This window comes from Protopterus annectens, chromosome 8.part0 (assembly GCF_019279795.1).
Source record: "Protopterus annectens isolate FY-2018-M chromosome 8.part0, PAN1.0, whole genome shotgun sequence".
Classification (NCBI taxonomy): domain Eukaryota; kingdom Metazoa; phylum Chordata; order Ceratodontiformes; family Protopteridae; genus Protopterus; species Protopterus annectens.
The window spans coordinates 1408026664-1408051226 of record NC_056741.1 but is presented as its reverse complement, the minus strand read 5'-3'; the positions used below and the strand labels follow the sequence as shown (position 1 = coordinate 1408051226).

At 43.3% G+C, this 24563-nt stretch overlaps 1 protein-coding gene across 2 annotated transcripts in view; it reads right to left on the bottom strand.

The window, feature by feature from the left end:
- Positions 1-4304: 4304 nt before the first annotated feature.
- DIXDC1 (DIX domain containing 1) overlaps positions 4305-24563 on the bottom strand; it is a 1310681-nt gene continuing 1290422 nt past the window's right edge. For both annotated transcript variants that reach the window (XM_044081011.1, XM_044081010.1), the window contains one exon: positions 4305-5236. In XM_044081011.1, the coding sequence (XP_043936946.1) occupies positions 5153-5236 (84 nt within the window). In that variant the 3' untranslated portion in view covers positions 4305-5152. The remainder of the gene's footprint in view (positions 5237-24563) is intronic.

The following is a 24563-nucleotide window of genomic DNA, read 5'->3' as shown; positions in this document are numbered from 1 at the left end:
CTTTTCTTTTTTCTATTTGGGGGTTCAGTTATTTTCATGGTGCACATTCATTTTGCAGACCATTTTTCAATAAACTGCAACAAATCTGATAAAATTATGAAGGACTACACCATCTCTGGAAGCTGTTTTGATCCTGTTATTCAAAAAAAAAGAAAATGAAATTGTCAGTGAAACTACAACTTTAAGAAAACTACCCACATATAATATGTACATGTGCTCAGTATGTGGATGAAAGTTTCATTTGCAGCCGCTCTGTACAGGTTATCAGGCAAAGGCTATATGACAAGTGGTGCACAGTTCATATCCACACATCTATGGCAGTTTCACCTGGAAAGCTGATTGGCTAAAATACTGTCAGGCTAGTTTATTTTGACTTGCATACACTGCACACTGCAGCTCTGTCTGGTGAACATCTGGTGGTTACACAACCATTCCTAGAAACACAGTGACAGACTCTAGTTCACATGTTGAGTGCAGTTCACAATACACATGCTTGTAAAATTCAAAGAGCATAAAAATAAACAAATTCCACAAACCTGATGACTAAGTGCAGATGTGCTGTTGCCTTCAGCTGCCAGCTTTGCAAATCTGGACAGAAATATTTGCAAGTCATTCCAGGAAATGTTTCTAGTTCTGTCAGCTCAAGACAAACATAGCAAATGTTGGTGCACATTAGCAGTATGTCAAATGTTTGCTTGTCTGCAGGAATACTATCGGGCTACATGGATACAATGCATATGAATATATTGAGGAAAGAAACGAGTACTGCTTTGAAGATGCCCTTCTTTTCTGGGCCATTGAGCTTAGTACTCGAAAACATCAATCTTAAGAGACCACAGTGAATGAAAATTTTCTCAAGGAAACTGTGCAGGGAATCAGTGTGTTATGTCATAACATGGTAACAGGAAACCTCTTCAATATTTAAAGGGTCCAGTTCCCTCAGCCTCTGTTTGTCTACTGTGTGACTCTGAGTAAGTCACTTAATGAGACAGTGCTTCTGGGCTGAGTCTGAAAAAGGTCCATGTTGATCAATCCCCTACCCTGGTCAAAAAAAAAAAAAATATATATATATATATATATATATATATATATAAATAAATATATATATATATATATATATATATATATATATATATATATACACAAGTCAGGACTGGCAATTAAAGAACAGAGAAGGAAATTCAATCTTTGAAATGAGGCTCCAGATAAGCTGACTCCAAAGTACTATGCTCTGATAGTGGTAGTCATTTGTTCACAGGTTAGTGAAAGACTGGATGTTGGCATGATGATTCTCATGAAGACACTGACAGGTAATGGTGAGTCCCTTGCATAAATGATGAGAACAAATAAACTGCTATGGTACACGACGCCAGAAGGGGTTTCAGAGATGAGGCTAATTCCTTACAAAACAGTCCAAGGCCACATCAGAAGTACAGCACACAGTTCTGGAGGTCCCACAGTGAAAGGAAATTAACTGCATAAAGTGTGCAATGTGGTATTAAAAAATGAAATGGAAATTGAGGTATGACAGAGTTCACTATGTATGTATGTGACACTGTGTAGAATGTACCACAAGTAGTGTATTACCTAGACAGAAGTGGTGATGGTATATTTGAAAAACAGAGGGTGGGGTAACCTATGCGGTGTAAGAAAATACTATTTCCCAGAAAATGTGACAGAAGCCTGGAATGTACCTGATGTAGTGGTATAATAGGGTAGTCATTAGAAACTCAGCGGAACTTTTTGAAACAACAAGGAAAAGAGACAATGAGGATAAATGAGGGGAGTGGCAACTGGATGGGAGGTGTTTTCATACATCATACAATGTTACTGTGTAGTTAGCATCTGACATTGATCTCTGATCAATTTTCTGCTGCGTATCACTAAGCAGCTAATGAAATGTACAGCAACAGCACATGACAGGGATATAATCTGTTCATCGTTACATTTGTTTTCATATTAGTAATCACAAAACGGCACTTTGACTTTCTTGACCCAATCAAGTTTGTCATCCTAGCTGTGGAGGGAAGATGATCAAGAATGACCAATAAGAGTGCTAATGCATTCTACAAGGTACAATGCAGACATGCTGCAGCTGTAGTCCAGACAACTCACTGTTACCTTCAGCAAACTGCAATGCAGTTCAAGCTCCTACATTCTGCCAGGTGCAGTGTATAAAATGTGAAAGTTCATCATTGCCTTTTTTCCAAAGCCAAAGACTATGCTAGTTTGAGACTTGTGAAAATTTCTTGGAATTTGTACCACCCAGTGGGCAGACTTGGTCATGCAATCATCTTAAATATTTGTTTTATAACAAAGGACAATTTCATGTACAGTGGTTTATGAAACACTGTCTGTCTTGGCAAGGAACTCCATCCACTGAAGTAAAAAGGTAGTGCATGAATCTGCAACTCTGCCTTCCAGAAACCCAGATCCTAAGGATGTGTAGTTAATGCAAAATGGAAACTGAATACTGTCTATGCACACACCACAATCTGAAGAAAGTTATTTAGAAAATGTACTAAAAGGTTACTTGCTGTTTGCCAAGAATGATGCTGGGCTATGAAGAACATTCTCATCAGATCAAATGGATACTACCCAAAACAGCTGCTGTAGTGAGGTAAAATGATTGCTCACACACATTTGTAGATGGTTATTACTTAGCTGTCTTCGCCCTTTCTACTGGCACACCTTGGCCTATTCCAATCTGGTATGACCTTCCCAATATGTCTGACTTCACATTCCCCTTCAGCAGGAACCTCTAAGATGCCACAATTCTCTAATGCAGAACCTTTCTTTCTCAAAAAAAAAAAAAAAGAACCAAAAGACAAATCTTAGCTATGTAGTGCTAGACCAATGCTCCCTAAACAACGTGACTAGTTATTTACTTGTGAGCTTCCAGAATTAATGGTTGTTCATATGCCTTTCTAGCCATCAGTGTAACACATGGTATTTAATGCAGCACAATATGTGCATATCCTGCCAAAAACAATGCTGTAAAGCTTTAAGTTTATGAATTTGTAAAAACAGTGTGTACTGCAAATATATACTATTCATATTCACAAATAGGTAGATGATGCAGTCTTCAACTCCTTCTCTCTAGCTGAGCACGCTTTAAATATAGACTGGTACAGCAAATCCAAACCTAGAAATCAAGGCTTTTTGCTGCACAACAAAGTAATGTTCATGAATGCAGTGACTTGGGTCTAGAATGGCAATACTCCCAAGTGATTCATTTGTTTGGCCTTAACACTGCAAAAAAAAAAAAAATTCAGTCCATAAAGCAGGTAAGTACATAACTATGAGACGTGTCAGGTTGCAAAATTGAAGACACTGAGAAATTTCTGTGCCCTTAACTACATATGTGAATATGGGATAGCAATACAGGGAAATCCACTACACAAAGGTTTCAACAAGTTCAGTTACTTTCCTGTGGCAAATACAAAGAAAACAAAGTTGGAGATGCAAGGCATGAAGTGGGATAACATAATTTGTGAAGAAGGCCCATACCACTATATTGGTCTCCTTTGAATTCCTCTCCTGACATCTTTTTTCCAGTAGTATCACTGGACGCATTAACATGGATTAAGCCTGAACAGTATGACCATCAAAACTACAGAAGTAACACCAGTCATTAAAACCCTTTGTCAAACCCTGTCACATCCATGTGTTTAAATGCAATATCCACTTCAATGTATATTTGACAGCGTGGGATTCTCTCTCCTGACAGTTACTTGAAGATCACAGCAACGTAAAATTGTATCAGCACTTAACAATGTTTTACATCTCAAAAATCAGATGTTCCTGATGGCTGTCTAAAATTAAACAGCTATGGAGTTGCAGTAAAATTATAGCATGTTGTTGGGGCAGTTTATGCAGTAAGATAGTGCTTTCAGAGGTTTAGTAAAAAGCATTAATGCCCTGGTTATGAGCTTTAGCCTTGGTATGAGTCCTTCATATTCCAGTAACCGTACAGGTCTTTTTACCTGACAATGCTCCCTGTTCAGCCATTACAACAGGCACTTGTGCCTACTGGACTTAGCTAGTTAAATGGATGAAAATTTGTATTAACTAGTGCAGTCTAGTTTACAGACATGCCACTGCTACTTCACTGTATATATAAAAAAAAAGGTACCAGTTATGCACTTCGCACATTGACTATCAACTATTTGAATAATTCAATTTTATCTAACTTATCAATACATTTCCCAACTTATCAATACATTTCCCTACCATAGTACAGCTAGTTGTCTTTAGACTACATAATGTCCAGTTTGGCTGTCATTTCATGTGGAAGGTAGTGCTTAAGGTTCAATAATTTATTTTTATTACACATTGCCATACCTAATGCACAGTAGAAGCTGCAACCGAAATGTGCTGGGAGATTGGCAAGGCAAACAAAGATCAATGGTTAGCATGAACAAGCATTGTTAAGCAATCATTAATATAACAGGAATACTTAAAGTACAACAGAATGGAAATGGTAAGCACAACACATGCTGTGGGTTCTTTATCTACAATGGCAGTTCATGACAGCACCATTCATAACAGTAACAATAAAACTGCTTCTGTGAATGCACAAGTAACAGGTACATAAACTTAGAATCCTTTGAATGGTACAAATGTCACTAAATTAAATATAAAGGTGTTCAAAACAATTTGGTGTATTATGTACATAGGCAATAAATGTTTTTTCCAACTTCAAGTTCTTTGCACCTCTTTCAGAAACATGTTCTGGTTAAACAGACAAGGCTTGTGGTACTGTGTACTTTAAACTGGACAGCACTACTGAGATGTGGCTGCAAACCATGTATTCATAAGAAAGTGCAGCTGGCACACTGTGACATATCCTTATCTTTGCTTTCTGTCTGCTGCCTGTGCTTCTTGGAATATCCTACACAAATGAACCTGTTTCGACAACCACAGGAACCGTGAAAAGGCTTACCCTTCATAGGTTAAGAACAGGCATCTGTGACTGACCCTGAGGCAACATTTCCATTACTCTGAGGGAGACCCGGTTCATAGGCAGCACAGCTTTGCTTTAGACTTCCATGCGGTAGACTGCCAATCTAGTGGGTTAGCAGCGACCGCTCTTTGGTATTCTCCCACTTGTCTTTGTTCATAAATGTGTAGCATGCTGTATCAGAAAGTTCTAGCTGTTATCACCACGGTCCTCTTCAACCCAAGCAACAATTTTGCCTTCCCACCCTGGAATGATATCATCATCATCGAAAACCTAGAAAATGACAAGATTGCAAAATATTTATTAAAATATTCATCAGTGTATACAGTGATTTATTCCATTGTGTGACTAATGAGTAACCCCACCACTCTCTCTCAATATATAACCCATATTTATATGAAATATCAATTACACAGATTCTGGAGACCATTAGAAAAATTAGATGCAGTACCTTTTAACCACTCCTACCTAACCATGGCTTGTCCCTTCACACTGCAGATGTCACTCAACTATATTTTACTTAGGTGTATTATTGGAATCTGTGGAATCTGTACACAGAATAGCCTTTACTTAAACAGTATTGAAATTATAAATCCCTCTTCCTGCTGCTGCTTAATAGTGCTGGTGGAACTCTGAGAGTCTTTTACTGGAGTCCAGCGGTATGCAAAATGCTTATTATGTAAATGTTGCTGGACTTATAAAACTCTCTCATTTTGTTGAAGCATATGATGAGAATTTCTAAATTAGGAGCTCTGTGGCTTAGCTTGCTTGTCTGTCTTCATGGGGAGGGGCAAGGAGCATTTGTCCAGATAATGCTCCCCCAAGCAGAATTCCCAGAGAGAACTGATCAAACGAAAGGGTTCTGTCGGGGGTGGGGGTGAGGTCAGGTCAGTTGTTTACATCACATGCAAAAGTGTGGATGTATGCCACAAATACCCACTCCATACCAAACCTTTTGGAAGGTGCATGTGTACACAGGATACTGCAGTGGTGGTGCTGTGGTAGCGTTGTCAGCTCACAGTAAAATGTCCTGTTCGATTCTCAGTTAAAGCGTCTTCTGTGTGGAGACATGCGTGAATGGGAGTACCTTCGTTGAAGGTTGTGCGTCAGGGCTGGCAACTTGGTACATAAAAATCTACTGCCAATCATTAGTGGACCGGAGTTCCGCTGTGGAGACCCCTAACAGGGAAAAGCCGAAACATACAACAACAACATGTGTACAAAGGATGAAAGAGCCTTAAGCAAAATCCCCTGTAGCTAGCATGTGGATGATGGCACACACTACTGTCTTGTTCTACTTTCACCTGACAGGAACTAATGGGCCAAAAGGCTCTTGCCCTGAAGGATGAACAAATTCATAGGTTGGCAGGCTGGATGGACAGTGGTGTGTGTGTGTACTAACCAAAAGAAAAACGGATTGCTAATACTTTTTTACACTCTCTCTAACCTCAACAACAAGTGTAGAAGCATCTTGATGCAGAAAAAGCATTCAACAGAATAAGCTGGGATTTTATGTGCAGGGCAAAAGAAGCATTTGCATTCCCTTGTACAATAATAAGGTTAATTAGGAGAATGCACAAGGAGGGTTGGGAGGGTGGTCTAATGGTTAAGGTGTTTGCCTTACAAACACAAGGTGCAGGGTTTGAGTCTCACAAGGGATAATTGGCTAGGCTTAAAATGGCTCGCAAGGGCAGTTAGCTTAGTAATAAACTATGAACCTATGATAGGTAAAAGTGGGAGAGTTACTTTCAGTTGTGGCTGAACACAAGAACTAGGCAGGGGTGTACTCTTTTTGCTTTATTTTCATTATATTTAGAGCAATTGGCAAACAAAATAAGGTACTCAGAAGTATGGGATAAAAAAGGATTTTGTTATGGCAGCTAAACAGATGCGAGAAGAGACTAGACAAAAAATACAAAAATGGAGAAACTGGAAGCTCTTATTTAAGGATATGGATAGTAAAATACAAGCAGTGAAAATGTTTTTAGTCCCTTTAATTTTATATACTGGTCAGGTATATTTTTGAAAAACAGACGAGCAACTGTAGACAGTAATAAAATTGAAAGATTTTATCATGGAGGGGAAGAGGTCAAGGGTCAAGTGGAATAAAGTTGCTCCTTACACTACAGCAAGGTGGTTTAGGATTACCAGATTTGAAGGGATAGTTAAGAACCTCACAGTAATGGCTCATATACATAATACAAGCAAAAAACTGTAATTCTAAGTGGAAAGGTATGATGATGAAGCTGGGGACATTAAGAAATAAGGAGAGAGAGAGGTAGGGAGAGAGAGAGAGAGAGAGAGAGAGAGAGAGAGAGAGAGAGAGAGAGAGAGAGAGAGAGAGGGAGAGGGAGAGAGAGGGAGAGAGAGAGAGAGAGAGAGAGAGAGAGAGAGACAGAGACAGAGACAGAGAGAGAAAGAGAGAGACATACAAAATATTAAGAAGGAAGTACGGGCCTCCTTTAAACTGATTACCTGTACAGATCTGCAATCGTGGGACTGCATCCATACCTGCTAACATCACAAGATCCAAATATAGTGAAAGTCTTGAAACATGAGGAGAATAAATCTAAGATGACTTCCTTTCTTAGTCTATCAGAAGCATATCAGTGTCAAACCGGAATGGAAATCAAACCAAAAGTAGATAAAAAAAAAAGAAAGAATATAAGGTGAAGGATCAGATGAGAAGGCAAGAAATGTGGAAAATGCATATAGTTGCAAGTATAGAAAACTCCTGGAAGAACCTCATGCATTTCTGTGAATTGGTACAAAGCTGATAGATCTCCTGGCTGTGTGCAGAGTTGGAATCTATTCCAAACTGGTAAGTACACTTTTTGCAACTTAATTTGCACTGTGCTGTATTTATACATTTGCTTATTATTTATATAGCTGCTGTATTGTTTCTATCCTTTGTTGTCTCCACTGTGTTTTTTTTCCACAGGATAGCTCAGAAGCTAGTATCAGGTAGGGGGGTTGTTGAGCCAGCCCAAGTTGAAATTCATTGATGATTAAAATGCATACTCAGGAAAATAACTTTCTTGGGTGGCGTAAGCCAGGGAACCATGTTGGCTAGGCTTACTTAGGCCCTTGGGCTGATAGCCTACTACCTACCTATGAACCTATGTTGGTCAGGATCGAATGCAGGAATGGTTAAGGAGAGGTGAATTCAAACCAAAACATGAAAGGTTAATATTTGCAGCCCAAGATAGTGGGCTACATGCACGATGGTTTACAAAGTCTGTGGGAGAACCAGACAAATGTAGGTTTTATAAATTAGAATTGGAAACAGTCGCACACCTCATTGCTGGTAGTGATGTACTAATGGCATAAGGACTGTATAGTGAAAGCCATAATAATGTGGCAAGACTGTTGCACTGGGGATTATGCAAACATTATAATACTGAAGTAGATGAAAAGCACTGGAAACATGAGCCACAAAGCATCACAGAAAATGATGAAGTCTATATCACAAGGGATCACCCACTACCAACAGTTCAAAAGATAGATACGAAAACAGATATAGTGGTCCATGAAAAGAAGACAAAAGTAGCATTGATTATTGAAATTGCTACACCCAGTGACTACAGTGTCTTGCGTACAGAGAGACGGTCATAAACTATCAAGATTTGCAGGCAGAAACGAGAGCAATGTGGAAGAAAGAGAAACCCAAGCAATTCTAATAGAAGTAGAAGCAATAGGTCTTATAAAAAAGAATCTACAGTTGTATTTACATATGTTACCAATACATGTAACTCCATACGACCTGCAGAAGCAGTCATTACTGGAGACATTGCGGGTGCTGCAAAGAGCAGTTCTGACTGACATCAAAGATTGAAACAATACTAATTTCATGAACTTAAATCATACTTTGACTTAGGAATGGGGTCCATTCCTGTCATGGTATTAGAAACCCAAAAGATTAAAAAAAAAAAAAAAAAAGACCATATTATATTCAAGAAGTAGCATAAATATTCTAAGAATTAAGCCAACACGAGAATGAATAAAGGAGATTATGCTGATAGAAATGACCATGGTTACAGTTACAGTGGGAGATGAAATTTACTAAAGAAAACTGGCAAACAAACCAAGGTATTGGGAGCAAATAAATAGAGAGGGAAAGGTAACAGAATGAAAAGAGGCCAAGAAGACATTTGGACTGCAGATTAGAGACTGCTTTCCCTATCAGGGATTGCTCTCACAGTATAGGAAAGAGAAAGGATTCCCTAAGTGAAAGACTTACTCTGGTAGAGTTTTTAGTTGCATCTAGAACAGAAGCTGCTGTTACAGGGTTAATTCCTAGGCCATATAAAATACTGCATGATAACTACAGGGATCAATCAGTGGAGATTCGAAAAGACTGGGAGGAGAGAGACTAGATAAGCTATTCAAAAGGAAACAATGACAGGAGATATGTATAGCTTCCAAATATGCAACAAAGTCTACAAGATTAAGAATTTTTTGCTTGGAAATGTTTACACAGGTATTTCTATACTCTAAGCAGACTCTAAAGAATTTTTCCTCGGGTAGATGCCAAATGCTGGAGGGATAATGGAGAAGAAAGATGTAAATGAGAACATGTACTCTGATAGTGTAATGAGTTGGCAAACTTAAAAAAAAATTCCCTGTAGAGTACTCTGCCAGAAAAAAGAAGTTATGTGCTCACCATAACGTTCCATCTGCGTAGTTATACTTCATTTTTTGCAACCTGTGGGTATTCGGATCCATATCGGATCCGAGCCGGCAACATTTTATCAAGCATCTGCTCCAAACTCCTCCCCTTACCCACAATCCCTCACCGCTCCTACCTTCCCTCAGATCGAGTTTGCCACTAACCAAACTATTAGCAACTCAGTAACGTTAACCTAGAACAGGTTCGGCGGAAGGAGGGAGGGACAGTTGCAGAAAATGAAGTATAACTACTCAGATGGAATGCTATGGTGAGTACATAACTTCTTTATCTGAAGTAGTTAACTTCATTTATCTGCAACTTGTGGGACAGAGTCCCCAGCTACCAAAACTCCTGGGAGGCCCTCATGGAAGGATATTCCTGAGCACCGCAGAGCCAAAGGATGCTCCCCCTCTAGAGATCAAATCTAACTTATAATGAGAGATGAATGTATGTGACCTTACCCAGGTCACTGCTGCACAGATATCATCCGGAGAAACCCTAGACCAAAAAGCAGCAGAAGTTGCCACAGATCTGATGGAATGGGCTTTAATAGGACCAGGTGGAGATAGGCTTTTATCCCTATAGACTTGCAGTATACATTGTGTAATCCACCTGGCTAAGGAGACCTTGGAAATGGCCTTGCCCAAAAAGGGTCTAGAAAAGGACATGAATAATTGGTCAGACTTACGAAATTGCTTAGTCCTGTGTCGATAGAAACAAAGCTGTCTATGAACATCTAGCAAGTGCAGCTTATATTCACCCTTGTTCTGGAAATTTGGAAAGAACACAGGCAGATTAATCATCTTGTTAATGTTAGACTCAGAAGCTACTTTCGGTAAGAAAGAAGGGTTCGTGCAAAGTGAAACCCTGTCTTTATGAAAAATCAAGTAGGGGGCACGGCAGACAAAGCTTGGATCTCAGAAACCCTTTTAGCCGAAGTAATGGCCACTAAAAAAGCTGTCTTCCAGGACAGAAATTTTAAGTCTACTGATGCTGCTGTTTCAAAAGGGAGTGCCGCCAATGCCTGCAGAACTACAGTAAGGTCCCAAGGGTGGATGGAATTCTTAACTGGGGGACGCAAGAGAAAAGTACCTTTTAGAAAGGCCTTGCACAATCTCAAGGAGGCCAGAGCATTCAAATTTTTGCCAATATGAAAATTAGATATGGCTGCCAGTTGTACTTTCACTGTGGAGGAACTAGCCCCTTGTTGAAAAATACATGACAAAAAGTCCAAGACTGCAGGAACCGGGGCAGTAAATGGATCTATGTTTCTCTGAGAAGCCCAAATAGAGAAGCGTTTCCATTTGCTGCTGTAAACCTTCCTAGTGGAAGCTTTGAGGGATGCCACCAGAATACTCTTTACCGAAGATGATAAACCGGGAGTTCTAGTGCTCAGGGGAACTGGAGCAAACAAGCCGACAGCTTGAGGCTGTCCAGGTAAGACGGACTGATGCCAGAGGGATGGGATATGAGATCCGGGCAGGGATCTAGAATCCGTGGAAAAGTTAGAGCATGAGACCAGAGGAAGAAGAACCACACTTGACGCGGCCAGAACGGGGCAATGAGGATCACTTTGCACCCCAGTTGGTATGCTTTCTGAAGAAACTTTGGAATTAGAGGTAGTGGGGAATAGGCATACAGTAACCCGGGAGGCCAAGCATGGACTAGAGCGTCTCTAGGGGAGTCCCCTGGTGAGGAGATTAGAGCAAAGAGCTCGCTGCACTTCGTGTTGGAAGGAGATGCAAAGAGATCGCAGCAAGGGTGACCCTATGCTAGGAAGATCTCCTCCGCTATTGACTGTTTCAGAGAACACTCGTATGGCATTAGAATAGCCTGACTCAATCTGTCCGCTAAAATGTTGGAGTGTTCCAGGATGTGCGCTGCGATCAGAAGTGATCTAACTGACTGGTGACCACTAACTGGTGGAAATCGCCCACTCCCACACTCTCATGGCCTCGCGGCAGAGAGGGTAAGATCTGGTTCCTCCTTGTTTGCTGATGTACCAGACAACGGACATGTTGTCTGACTGAACTGCAATCGTCCCCGAGGGAAGAAGTACAGTTGTGTACACTTACCATAAATGTAGATGTTCGAGTGTATTCACTGTTGCAGTCATTACATTTGGGTAATCTGCTGGTAGGTTGCCCTCAGTCGGCTTGAATAACAAAGTCTTGGGTCCTGTGTCGGTTGCTGTCTCCTCTTCCATGATGTCAGGTCGTCAGGGGTATAAAACATGCAGCCAACGCCATTTTATTCAGTTTTTCTGGCCCCAGATGTCAGGTGCCCCCCAAATGGGGGGTATATATATATATATATATATATATATATATATATATATATATATATATATATATCTAAATAAACAGTAATATATGTAAATGAACTTTTAGCAACATAAACTTTACCTTCATCTAAAAGCAAATACACCACAAAGGCTTTAGAATATAGTGAAGGAAAGAGAAGTTATAGAAAAGGGGGATGGCGGGTGGGTAACCTGGACTACAACAGTGAATACACTCGAACATCTACATTTATGGTAAGTGTATACAACTGTACTATGTTCTTCGTGTTTCACTGTTGCAGTCATTACATTTGGGTAGACTCCCAAAGCTATGGATGGGAGGATGGGACTAACTAGCATTAGGAGTGGCTATAAGGCCCTACAGAACTGCAGCGGCAAAGCCTGCCCTGGATTTAGAGAAGCGAGGCAAATGATAATGCTTTGTGAAGCTGAAGGTATGAACACAGCTTCAAGTAGCAGCTTCTAGAATTTCTTTGGTTGGAACTCCTCTGAGAAAGGCTGCTGAGGTAGAAGCAGCCCTTGTGGAATGTGACCTGTTTCCCTTGGGCACAGGTTTACCATGTTGCAAGTAGCAGAAACGAATGCAGTGGCTTATCCACTTAGAAACTGTCGGCTTTGATATAGCCTTCCCCTCTGATCCTGAAGCAAATGCCACCAGTAGCTGCTCGGACTTTCTTAGAGATTTGGTCATGTTTAAGCAGAATCTTAGTTGTCTGTGTACGTCCAATGAATGTAGAATCCGCTCCCCCTTGTTCTGCGGATTTGGGTAAAATGTTGGCACGTGAATAATTTGGTTAACAGCCACACTGGATGCCGCCTTAGGCATAAAGGAAGGATTGGTCTTGAGGGACACCCTGTCCAGGTAAAATGTAATAAAAGGCTCCACAGCCATGAGAGCCTGTAGTTGTGAAACCCTTCTTGCTGAAGTAATTGCCAAAAGGAAGGCTGTTTTCCAAGATAAAAACTTTATCGCTGCAGTAGCTGCTGGTTCAAAAGGAGGCAGGGTGAGTTTTTCCAGCACAAAATTGAGGTCCCATGCAGGAGTTGGTGATCTTCTGGGAGGCCTTAAATTTTTGGCCCCTCTTGTTTTACTACTTTTGCTTTTTGTTTTGTTTTGCTACTGTTTTAGCAGAGGATGAGAGAAGATGGGAAGCTCCATGTTGTAATGAGCCGAGATGGCAGAGGTATGGATTTTTATGGGAGGGTGGCCTAATGGTTAAGGTGTTTTTTTAAAGCACAAGCAAGGTTTGAGTCTCACAAGGGATAATTGGCTAGGCTTAAAATGGCTCGCAAGAGTAGTTAGCTTAGTATGAACCTATGAATCTATGAAACCTATGAATCTATGAATCTATTGAAGAAAAAGATAGGCCCTTGTCAAGCATCTCAGTCAAGTATTGTAAAATCTGAGGAATATTTGGTTTTGCTGTGTCCGTTCCTTGTGCTTGGTTCCAAGTACAGAATCTCTTCCATTTATCAGCATAAGATTTTCTAGTACTAGGCCTTCTGATTCCAAAATGACATCCATCACAGATTTACTGACAGGTGTTGTTTGAATAATTACATGATCAGCCATGCTGCCAGGTTCAGAGTTTGGAGCCGAGTGTGCAGAATTTGACTGTTCTGCTGAGACAGTAGATGAGGTATTTGAGGTAAGTACCAAGGAGGCAGTTGAGACATATTCCTTAGAATTGGGTACCAGTGGTATTTGGTTTTCCTGGCAGGAACTGAGCTTGAAGATGTACTTGGTAAGTCAAGGCTGTGTTCCACAATGCCATGGCTAGTCTGCAAAGGGGGTAGGAATTTGTACCCCCCTTCTTGTTCATGTACCACATAACCGTGGTGTTCTCCGTCTTTATCAGTAGTTGTCCTGGATGAAGTAAGTCCTTGAAGGCTGCCAGGGCATTCTGAACAGCTAGCATCTCTTTCTGGTTGATATGCAGATGCATTTGTTTTGGGCTCCATATGCCCTGAATGCATCTCCCCACCAGGTGGGCCCCCAGGCATAGTCTGATGCATCTGTAGTTAGGGTTTGGGTGGCAGGGGGTAGAGTGAATGACAGTCCCTTGTTTTGGTGACATGTCTCTGCCCACCAAAGAAACTCCTGTTGTAGGCAGGGAATGAGAGGAATTATTGTTTCCAGACTGTGACAATGTTGACTCCATAAACTTTTTAGGTACCATTGAAGTTTCCTCATATGCAGTCTTGCATATGGAATTAGTAGAATGCAGGATGCCATGAACCCCAAAGCCTGCAGAATTTGTCTTGCAGATAACTGGGTTTTTGTTGCCATCTGTTTGAAGTATATAGTCAGTTGCCTTTGTTTGTCTGGCTAAGGTAAGTCATCTGGGCAGCTGATTCAAGCTTGCACCCAGGAATGTAATTTCTTGAGAGGGTACCAGTTGTGATTTCTTTTCGTTTATTGTGTACCCTAGGCATGTTAGAAGCCTTTTTACAAACGGCAGATGTTGAAGAAGAATGTCCTTGTCCTCTGCTTGAATGAGACAGTCGTCCAGATAAGGGTAAATTTGAATGCTTCTTTGTCTGCAAAATGCAATTACTGGTGCCAGGCACTTTGCAAAGACCCTGAGCGCAGTAGATAAGCCAAAGGGCAGTGCACAGAATTGGTAATGCATAAAACCTGCCTTGAAGCAGAGGTATCTTCTGCACGATTCCCTTATTGGGATATGCAGGGATGCCTCTTTTAAGTCTAGCATCACTGACCAAGCGTTCCTGCCCAGCATAGGCAGTAGATGTTGTAAAGTCAGCATTTTTAATTTTGGAATGTCCAGGAATGTGTTCAAAATTGATAAGTCCAGTATTGGACGCCAGGCATTGTCTTTTCTGGGTACCAGGAACAGTCTTGAATAAAAACCTTGTCCTTTTTCCTGTTATGATACTGGCTGAATAGCCCCCATATCCATGAGGGACGCAACTTGTTTCTGAGCCTCTGCTCATTGATTTTGTGGCAGGTCTGGCCATCCGTTTGGAATTGGCAAAGTATGGAAATGAAATCTGTACCCCTGGGATACTATCATTAGAACGCTGCACGAAGCTGCCTCAACCCCTTCATCAGCATACATAAGGGTTGAGAGCCCGAAAGCTTCATTAAATTTGGCGTTCTGTGGTGATTACTTGTGTTTTTTGCTTATGAACTTTCTGACAGTGTTCTGACAGTGTTTCTTTTTAAAGATACTATGTTTAATACCCACTTGTCCTGGGTAATTAACTGCCAGTTTTGAGCATGAAGTGCTAATTTTCCCCCCAAGGGGGCTGCCAAAAGACAAGTGCTTGGTGATGGTAGAGGGAAGTCACTGAGACTGCTTACTGTAGGGTTTTGCTTTGTTTCCTCCAGATTTGGAGGTGGAGGCACCCCATTGCTTTGACCTGTAAGAACCCTGTGATTGGTATCTAGAGCCTTTTGAGCACCTGGATTTGCCTTGAGAGGCTCTGTTGGACACAGGAAAGGACCAATTTTTAGTAGGCCAGTGCCTACTGAATCTGGGTGGCTGCACTTGTAAGAAATCTTTTACAGTTTGCATAGATTTAGCTTTGGCTTCCATTTTCTTTAAAACTTCTTCTGCCTTATTGCCAGAGTATCATGCTGCAAAGGGGCAACCAACAATTTAGCTTTAACATGATCAGGCAGATTTTGCTCCTTGAGCCAGGCATGCCTTCTAATCACAGATCCAGTAACTGCGGCCCTGCAAGAGACCTCCAAGGAATCAAAACCACATTGCAAGCATGCTTTCCAACCTGTTCTGCTGCATGCAATCATTTCTGTAATTCTTTATTTTCCACACAATCAGAAATCAACATCATTTTTTGTTTCAATAAGTCCATAACATGCTGTTGATATTTAAGCATATGAAACTGGCAATTTAAGGCCCTAATTGCCAAGGTTGCAGACCTATAAACCTTCTTTCCCCATCTATCCAGCGCCCTGGAATCTCTATCAGAGGCGGAAGGATTTTTGGCTGTAGAGGCCTTTACACCTTTGGGACCCTGTGAGATAGTTTCAGGATCAGCAGCAGGATTTTTGAACAGAAATTTGTGGGAGTCAGGAACCTTGTAATAGCTGTCTGGCTTACTAGGAGCCAGAGGTAGGGAATCAGAAGCCATGCTTGATTCCGAAAACACATCATCAACAATGTCTAATACAGGAGGTATAGCCAAAGGCCTATGCTGAGGAAGAAGAAGGAAATCCCCAAGCCTCTTTTTTGATTCAGAGACATCCTGACTCTCCCAATGAAAATGTTCCCTTAAAGTATGCAAGGTTTCTCCAAAAGAATAATGCAGAATTTGACTGTTCTGCTGAGACAGTAGATGAGGTATTTGAGGTAAGTACCAAGGAGGCAGTTGAGACATATTCCTTAGAATTGGGTACCAGTGGTATTTGGTTTTCCTGGCAGGAACTGAGCTTGAAGATGTACTTGGTAAGTCAAGGCTGTGTTCCACAATGCCATGGCTAGTCTGCAAAGAGGGTAGCAATTTGTACCCCCCTTCTTGTTTATGTACCACATAACCGTGGCGTTCTCCGTCTTTATCAGTAGTTGTCCTGGATGAAGTAAGTCCTTGAAGGCTGTCAGGGCATTCTGAACAGCTAGCATCTCTTTCTGGTTGATATACAGATGCATTTGTTTTGGGCTCCATATGCCCTGAATGCATGTCCCCACCAGGTGGGCCCCCAGGCATAGTCTGATGCGTCTGTAGTTAGGGTTTGGGTGGCAGGGGGTAGAGTGAATGACAGTCCCTTGTTTTGGTGACATGTCTCTGCCCACCAAAGAAACTCCTGCTGTAGGCAGAGAATGAGAGGAATTATTGTTTCCAGACTGTGACAATGTTGACTCCATAAACTTTTTAGGTACCATTGAAGTTTCCTCATATGCAGTCTCACATATGGAATTAGTAGAATGCAGGATGCCATGAACCCCAAAGCCTGCAGAATTTGTCTTGCAGATAACTGGGTTTTTGTTGCCATCTGTTTGAAGTATATAGTCAGTTGCCTTTGTTTGTCTGGCTAAGGTAAGTCATCTGGGCAGTTGATTCAAGCTTGCACCCAGGAATGTAATTTCTTGAGAGGGTACCAGATGTGATTTCTTTTCGTTTATTGTGTTCCCTAGGCATGTTAGAAACCTTTTTACAAACGGCAGATGTTGAAGAAGAATGTCCTTGTTCTCTGCTTGAATGAGACAGTCGTCCAGATAAGGATAAATTTGTATGCTTCTTTGTCTGCAGAATGCAATTACTGGTGCCAGGCACTTTGTACAGACCCTGGGCACAGTAGATAAGCCAAAGGGCAGTGCAAAGAATTGGTAATGCATAAAACCTGCCTTGAAGCAGAGGTATCTTCTGCACAATTCCCTTATTGGGATATGCAGGTATGCCTCTTTTAAGTCTAGCATCACTGACCAAGCTTTCCTGCCCAGCATAGGCAGCAGCTGTTGTAAAGTCAGCATTTTTAATTTTGGAATGTCCAGGAATGTGTTCAAAATTGATAAGTCCAGTATTGGACGCCAGGCATTGTCTTTTCTCGGTACCAGGAACAGTCTTGAATAAAAACCTTGCCCTTTTTCCTGTTATGATACTGGCTGAATAGCCCCCATATCCATGAGGGACGCAACTTGTTTCTGAGCCTCTGCCCATTGATTATGTGGCAGGTCTGGCCATCCATTTGGAATTGGGAAAGTATGGAAATGAAATTTGTACCCTTGGGATACTATGTTTAATACCCACTTGTCCTGGGTAATTAACTGCCAATTTTGAGCATGAAGTGCTAATTTTCCCCCCAAGGGGGCTGCCAAAAGATAAGTGCTTGGTGATGGTAGAGGGAAGTCACCGAGACTGCTTACTGTAGGGTTGTGCTTTGTTTCCTCCAGATTTGGAGGTGGCGGCACCCCATTGCATTGACCTGTAAGAACCCTGTGATTGGTATCTAGAGCCTTTTGAGCACCTGGATTTGCCTTGAGAGGCTCTGTTGGACACAGGAAAGGACCAATTTTAGTAAGCCAGTGCCTACTGAATCTGGGTGGCTGCACTTGTAAGAAATCTTTTACAGTTTGCATAGATTTAGCTTTGTCTTCTATTTTCTTTAAAACTTCTTCTGCCTTATTGCCAAACAGAGTATCATGCTGTAAAGGGGCAACCAACAATTTCGCTTTAACATGATCAGGCAGATTTTGCTCCTTGAGCCAGGCATGCCTTTAATCACAGATCCAGTAACTGCTGCCCTGCAAGAGGCCTCCAAGGAATCAAAACCACATTGCAAAGTATGCTTTCCAACCTGTTCTGCTGCATGCAATAATTTCTGTAATTCTTTATTTTCCACACAATCAGAAATCAACATAATTTTCTGTTTCAATAAGCCCATAACATGCTGTTGATATTTAAGTATATGAAACTGGCAATTCAAGGCCCTAATTTGCCAAGGTTGCAGACGTATAAACCTTCTTTCCCCATCTATCCAGCGCCCTGGAATCTCTATCAGAGGGGGTAGGATTTTTGGCTGTAGAGGCCTTTACACCTTTGGGACCCTGTGAGATAGTTTCAGGATCAGCAGCAGGATTTTTGAACAGAAATTTGTGGGAGTCAGGAACCCTGTAATATCTGTCTGGCTTACTAGGAGCCAGAGGTAGGGAATCAGGAGCCATGCTTGATTCCGAAAACACATCATCAACAATGTCTAATACAGGAGGTATAGCCAAAGGCCTATGCTGAGGAAGAAGAAGGAAATCCCTAAGCCTCTTTTTTGATTCAGAGACATCCTGACTCTCCCAATGAAAATGTTCCCTTAAAGTATGCAAGGTTTCTCCAAAAGAATAATCCTCAAGAGGAGATGCAGATGGGATGGATTTTCTGCATCGGAATCCTCATATGGTGGTATAGAAAATTCCTGATCAGAAGAGGAATCAGAAGAAATGGAAACCTGATCTGAAGATTCATAATCAGTGTCTTGCCTAGGCCTCTTAGCGGGGGTTGGGAACTCCTAATCAAGGTAATTAAGTCCTCAGCCATTTTGATCATCTGTTTTTTAGGCATAGGGGCCTGAGCACGTGGCTAATGCGTCGGTTTTTTAGACTTAGAAGATGTTTTTGATCTTGTTTTTGAAGCTGGTGTCAGTTTTATATAAAAATGTTGAGGCCTGAAAACACCTTCAGAAGCCGGTGCCTGCTCAGCGGCTCCAGACCCATCCAAGGGAGAGACATCCGTGGGTTCAATACTCTGAGAATCTCGTGGCATACCGGACTCTGCATGGGTCTCGGTAGAGGCCTGCAACTCAAAAGTAGCGGGTATCAGGGGCTGCAAAAGCGCCTCACTGAGCCCCGACGAACTGGCGACTGGCTTAGGAGAAGCTTCGTCGTCGGTTTTGGACCTCGACGGTCTGTCTCTGTCTTTTTCTTTGCATTTTTTGTGAACTCAGGTAGCTGGATTGCTAACCGACGACATTTCAGGGTAATTAAATCTGGATCCAAAATATTTAGAAGCAAAAATATACTGACAACTAATAGTGCGTTGGTTAAATCTAGTACAAAACCGACAGCAAGGCATGTTATGATCTGGGCCTAGGCAAGGAATACAGTACAAATGAAAATCCTTTTGAGGTATTTGCTTCCCACAAATAATGCAATTATTAACTTTTACTGACATCAGTAAGGAAGCTGCGGTGGTGGTGCTGCGGTAGCGTTGTCGCCTCACAGTAAGATGTCCTGTTCGATTCTCAGCTAAAGTGTCTTCTGTGAGGAGACATGCGTGAATGGGCGTACCTTCGTTGAAGGTTGTGCATCAGGGCTGGCAACTCGGTATGTAAAAATCTACTGCCAATCATTAGCAGGCCGGAGTTCCGCTGTGGCGACCCCTACCTGGGAAAAGCCGAAGGATACAACAACTGACATCGGTAAGGAGCAAGAAAAAGTTTCCCCAATGGGGTACTTAGCATTAGTTGAAGACTTTGGTTCTGAAACTTGAATGCGAAAATTTCAGGAGTCGGCCGACCGGCACTTGCAAACTGCTTCTGCTTCGGGCACCGCACAGCAAGAAAGACTGAAGAAAATGGCGTCGGCTGCATCTTTTATACCCCCTGACGACCTGACATCATGGAAGAGGAGACAGCAACTGACGCAGGACGTAAGAGTTTGTTATTCAGGCTGACTGAGGGCAACCTGCCAGCAGATTACCCAAATGTAATGACTGAAACAGTGAAACATGAAGAACATCAGTGTGAAAGGCTTGCAACGCTAAAAGCACTGCCCTCATCTCCAGAACATTGATATGCAATCTGGTCTCGGTTTGGGACCACATGCCTTGGACTGTCCTTCCCAAAATGTGCCCACCACCCGAGCTGGGAGGCGTCCGTGGTCACTGTGGCTTGGGCTGGGGATGTTAAGAATGGGTGACCTGCCAAGATTTCCAGCGATTGGAGCCGCCAAAGAAGAGAAGTCTTGCAGGCTTTGCTGATCTGTACAGGGTAGCCCATGGGGAGGTCTAACCAAGACCACTGAACTGCCAAGGTCCACTGAAGCACCCTCATGTGAAGGTGTGCACATGGCAGAATTGAAATTGCTGCTGCCATGGAGCCTAGGGCACGAAGAATGTCGCTCACCATCGGTGTCCTGGTACCGAGGATCACTGACACCTGGGCCCGTAGGTTCTGGATCCTGGCCTGAGTGAGACAAACCTGTAATAGTAGAGTGCCCAACTGTACCCCTATGAATTCCAAGGTCTGTGTAGGATTTAGGCGGGACTTGGAGATGTTGATGGTGATCCCTAGATTGACTGCAAGATGCATGAAGGAGTCTCTGGCCATGCAAAGTAGATGCTTAGTGGTAGCAGTGAGGAGCCAATTGTCTAGGTAAGGAAACACCTGAATTCCCTGAAGCCTCAAGTGAGCCGCTACTACTGCCATAACTTTGGTAAACACCCTGGGGGCTGTGGTGAGACCAAAGGGTAGGGCTCTGAACTGGAAATGATTGGCTTCCAGCCGGAAGCGAAGAAATATCCTGGAGCTTCTGCAAATCTTGATGTGGTAGTAAGTGTCCCGGAGGTCTATCGAGCACATCCAGACGCATCCTCTGAGCTAAGTTAGGATGGACGGTAAGGTGACCATCCGGAATTTCTGCTTGGCTACTGACAGGTTCAGCTTAGACAGGTCCAATATGGGTCTGAGGTCCCCCATCTTTTTTGGCACTAAAAAGAAACTGGAGTAAATGCCTAATCTGGACTGATCTGGGGCTACCGATTCGATGGCCCAATTGTAAAGCAGCTTTGAAATCTCGTGCGCTGCGGCCTCCCTTTGAGCGGGTGGGACATCCAGGAGGCGCTTTGATTGTAGAGGAGGGGTGATGAACGGGATGGAGTATCCTCTGGATATTATTTGGAGCACCCAACGGTCCATCGTGATGGACTCCCAAGCCGTTAAGTGCAATGACAATCTTCCCCCGACTGTTTCCAGAGTAGGACAGTCGGGCAACCCCTCAGGGCTGTTGTGCGGGTCAGTCCGAGAAGGTTGCCCTTGACCCAAAGTTCCTCGGACCCCCTCTGCCTCTGTGGTGGCGTCTGTCTTGTCCCCCTCTGCCTCTAGGGGATGAGTTATCCTGAGTGTCGCGGGAAAACTGAGATTTTCTGAACCACACCTTCTTCTGCCCTCTCTGATTCCTAGAAAAGGATCCTTGAGGGCTAAAGAAGCAGACTCCGATGGCAGAGTCTTCCCATCATTCTTGCTCTGGACTAAGGTGTCACAAACTGTCTTTCCAAAAAGGGTGGAACCATCAAAGGGAGCATTCATGAAAGACGCCTTGAAAGGATCCATGAATTGACAGAGTCTGAGCCAGGTGTGCCGCCTCATAGCTACACCAGTCCCAGCCACCCTAGCCGCTCCTTCCATGGCAAGGGAAAGAAGATGCATGGATGTGTTAGAAACGGATTTCAGAGTCAACATTTTCACTGAGAACAGCCGCTTGTCCTCTGGCGACAAGGACTCTGGGGCCGACACAGCGAATTCTGTGACCAGGTCTCACTGGAGTCAAATGATGTGTGCCTAATAATTCAGAGCTTGTATGGAAAATGTTGCTGAAGAAAAAACTCGCTTCCCAAAGCGGTACACCGCCCTAGACTCTTTGTCCGGAGGGTGGACCGAAGAACTTTCCTGAGCCAGTTCTCTCTTGGTGGCAACCGCCACCACCATAGCGTCCACAGGGGATCCCTTTTACCAAGCCTGTCTGTGGGAGGAGAAAGGATCCTGTCTGGGCATTTGGGTATTGGCTCTATGGTGTCAGGTTCCTTCCATGCCCGCGTGGTGATAAGATCCACTAATGGATCTGCAGAAGGGGACACCCAGGATGTAGATGTGCCTGTGCCAAAGGCCTCCAAGAATACTGATTCGTCCGTTGAGGGTTTTGGGGATGACCAGAGGATGTCCACGATGTCTCCAAAGGAGACATCCTCAGGAGGTGATCTGGGGAAACCCTCAGCTTCATCCAAGTCAGTATCTTCTGTGAGGTGCTCGGGGAGTCCATGTGCCTCCTCTTACATGAATGCTTAGGTGGGGCCTCTTCAGTGGGACTCTCTGAAGAGGGCTCGTAAGTCATGGGGGGGTTCCACAATGGGATCCACCTGGGGGTCCTCTGGCATGGGCTGTCCCTGTGCCAGGCTGATGGGAGTCGTGACCAAATCCAAGCAGTCTGGGCTGAGTCCAAGGCAATGGGCTGGGGTCTCCATTCCTGGGAGAAAACCCTCTCCACCACGTCAAAGGCTGAAGGAGAGTGCACCTCCTTGGCAACCAACAAGGAAGAAGTTCTCCCTGGCTCCGTCATGAGGATAACCAGGGTTCCGAAGGAACGGCTCGGATTCGACAAAGTCGGAGCCGAAGACATCCCCGTTCCCTCAGATCCGGCTCCCTGTTCTCGGCCCCGAGAGTTGATCCGATCCAAACAAGTCTGATCCAAGGAACTCAAGGTAATGGCCGGAGTCGAGGTTGGAGGAACTGTCGGCGCCGAACCCCCAGCTCTGAGGATCCTCGGATCCACAAACCCTGAGACCGATGGTCGGATCGGGGAAGGAGAGATAGAATGGAAGAAGGGCATAGAGGTCCCCTCTCCGGCTGGAGAGGGGCTTGGCAAGGCTCCCATTTGGATTTGGGTTTGAATTAATCTACGTATCATCCTGTCCATGTCAAGCTCCGACAGACTTTGAGTCGACCGCAAGGAGGCGACCAACTTGGATCTGGCCCTATGAGACGACCTCGAAGAAGGCCTCCGATCCAAGGGATCCATCGGCTCCGGGGAGAACCACGGGGAATGGAGCACAGGAGAAGTGGTCCTAACAACTTTCACAAGTGGACTGGGAAAAGGATCCTGCTCAAGAGATTGCTTGCGGTGCCTCTCTACCCTTTTCTCTCTCTCTTTTTGTCCTTATCTGCAGCTTTTGTCCCCCATCTCAGCAGGCTTAGAGGGAGGTTGAGTCCCAGCCTGGGGGGGGGGAGGGACTTGGTCGGGTACAGGAGCCAATGTCAAGGCCGTCATCTCTAAGGCAGAAACTGGTAGCAGGCCCTTGGCTACCAGTTTCGCCTTCCTTTCTTTAAGGGCTCTGGGACTGAACCCTGCACACACAGCACATGACAAACTAAGATGGGGAACGCCAAGGCAAATAGCACACAGAGTGTGGCCATCAGCTGGTGAAAGCTTGTGGCCACACTCTGTGCATTTCTTGAACATTGGTTTAGGCTGGTCAGCCATAACACACTCCACTGAGCCAAACACTAAACTAGACACAAGCACACTCAGTGGTTGGCTAGGTCTACTCTATTCAAGAAAGAAACAAACTTTCGAACTACTTCTTTTTTTTTTTTTAACAAACCGACGACAAGACAAAAGGGAGGCAGGGCTATCACAAACAACTACTCTCTCACACACTAACTAAAGATTCAAAAGTTCCACTTATACTACTCAACTTGGAGCTATAGAGACCACGATGCGTACGCATGAAACGGCAAACGAGATCTGAGAGAAGGTAGGAGAGGTGAGGGATTGTGGGTAAGGGGAGGAGCTTGGAGCAGATGCTTGATAAAATGTTGCCAGCTCGGATCCGATATGGATCCAAATACCCACAGGTTGCAGATAAATGAAATTAACTACTTCAGATTACTGTGTGTGCAAATGTATGTTGTTGTTGTTGTGTCTTTCAGCTTTTCCCGGTTAGGGGTCGCCACAGCGGAACTCCGGTCCGCTAATGATTGGCAGTTGATTTTTACATGCTGAGTTGCCAGCCCTAACGCACAACCTTCAACGAAGGTACACCCATTCACACATGTCTCCACGCAGAAGACGCTCTATCTGAGAGTCGAACCGGTCAGCATCTTACTGTGAGGTGACAACTCTACCACAGCAACCAATGTATGTAACTAAGGAAATTTTTTTTTTTCATCTGGGACACAGGATTTGAAATGCCTAGACCCAGTAAGACCTTGTTAAGCTAAATTCTGGTGGCTGCCAAAAACAGCAACTACTAGAAAATGGAAATCAAAATCTATACCAACTGTATTTGAAGTATTGAATATTGTAATGGAGATGAAAGAACTGGAAGTAGGATCTTTATAAGAGCGACTTACTTAGAAAAAATGGAAATTGTGGGAACAATAC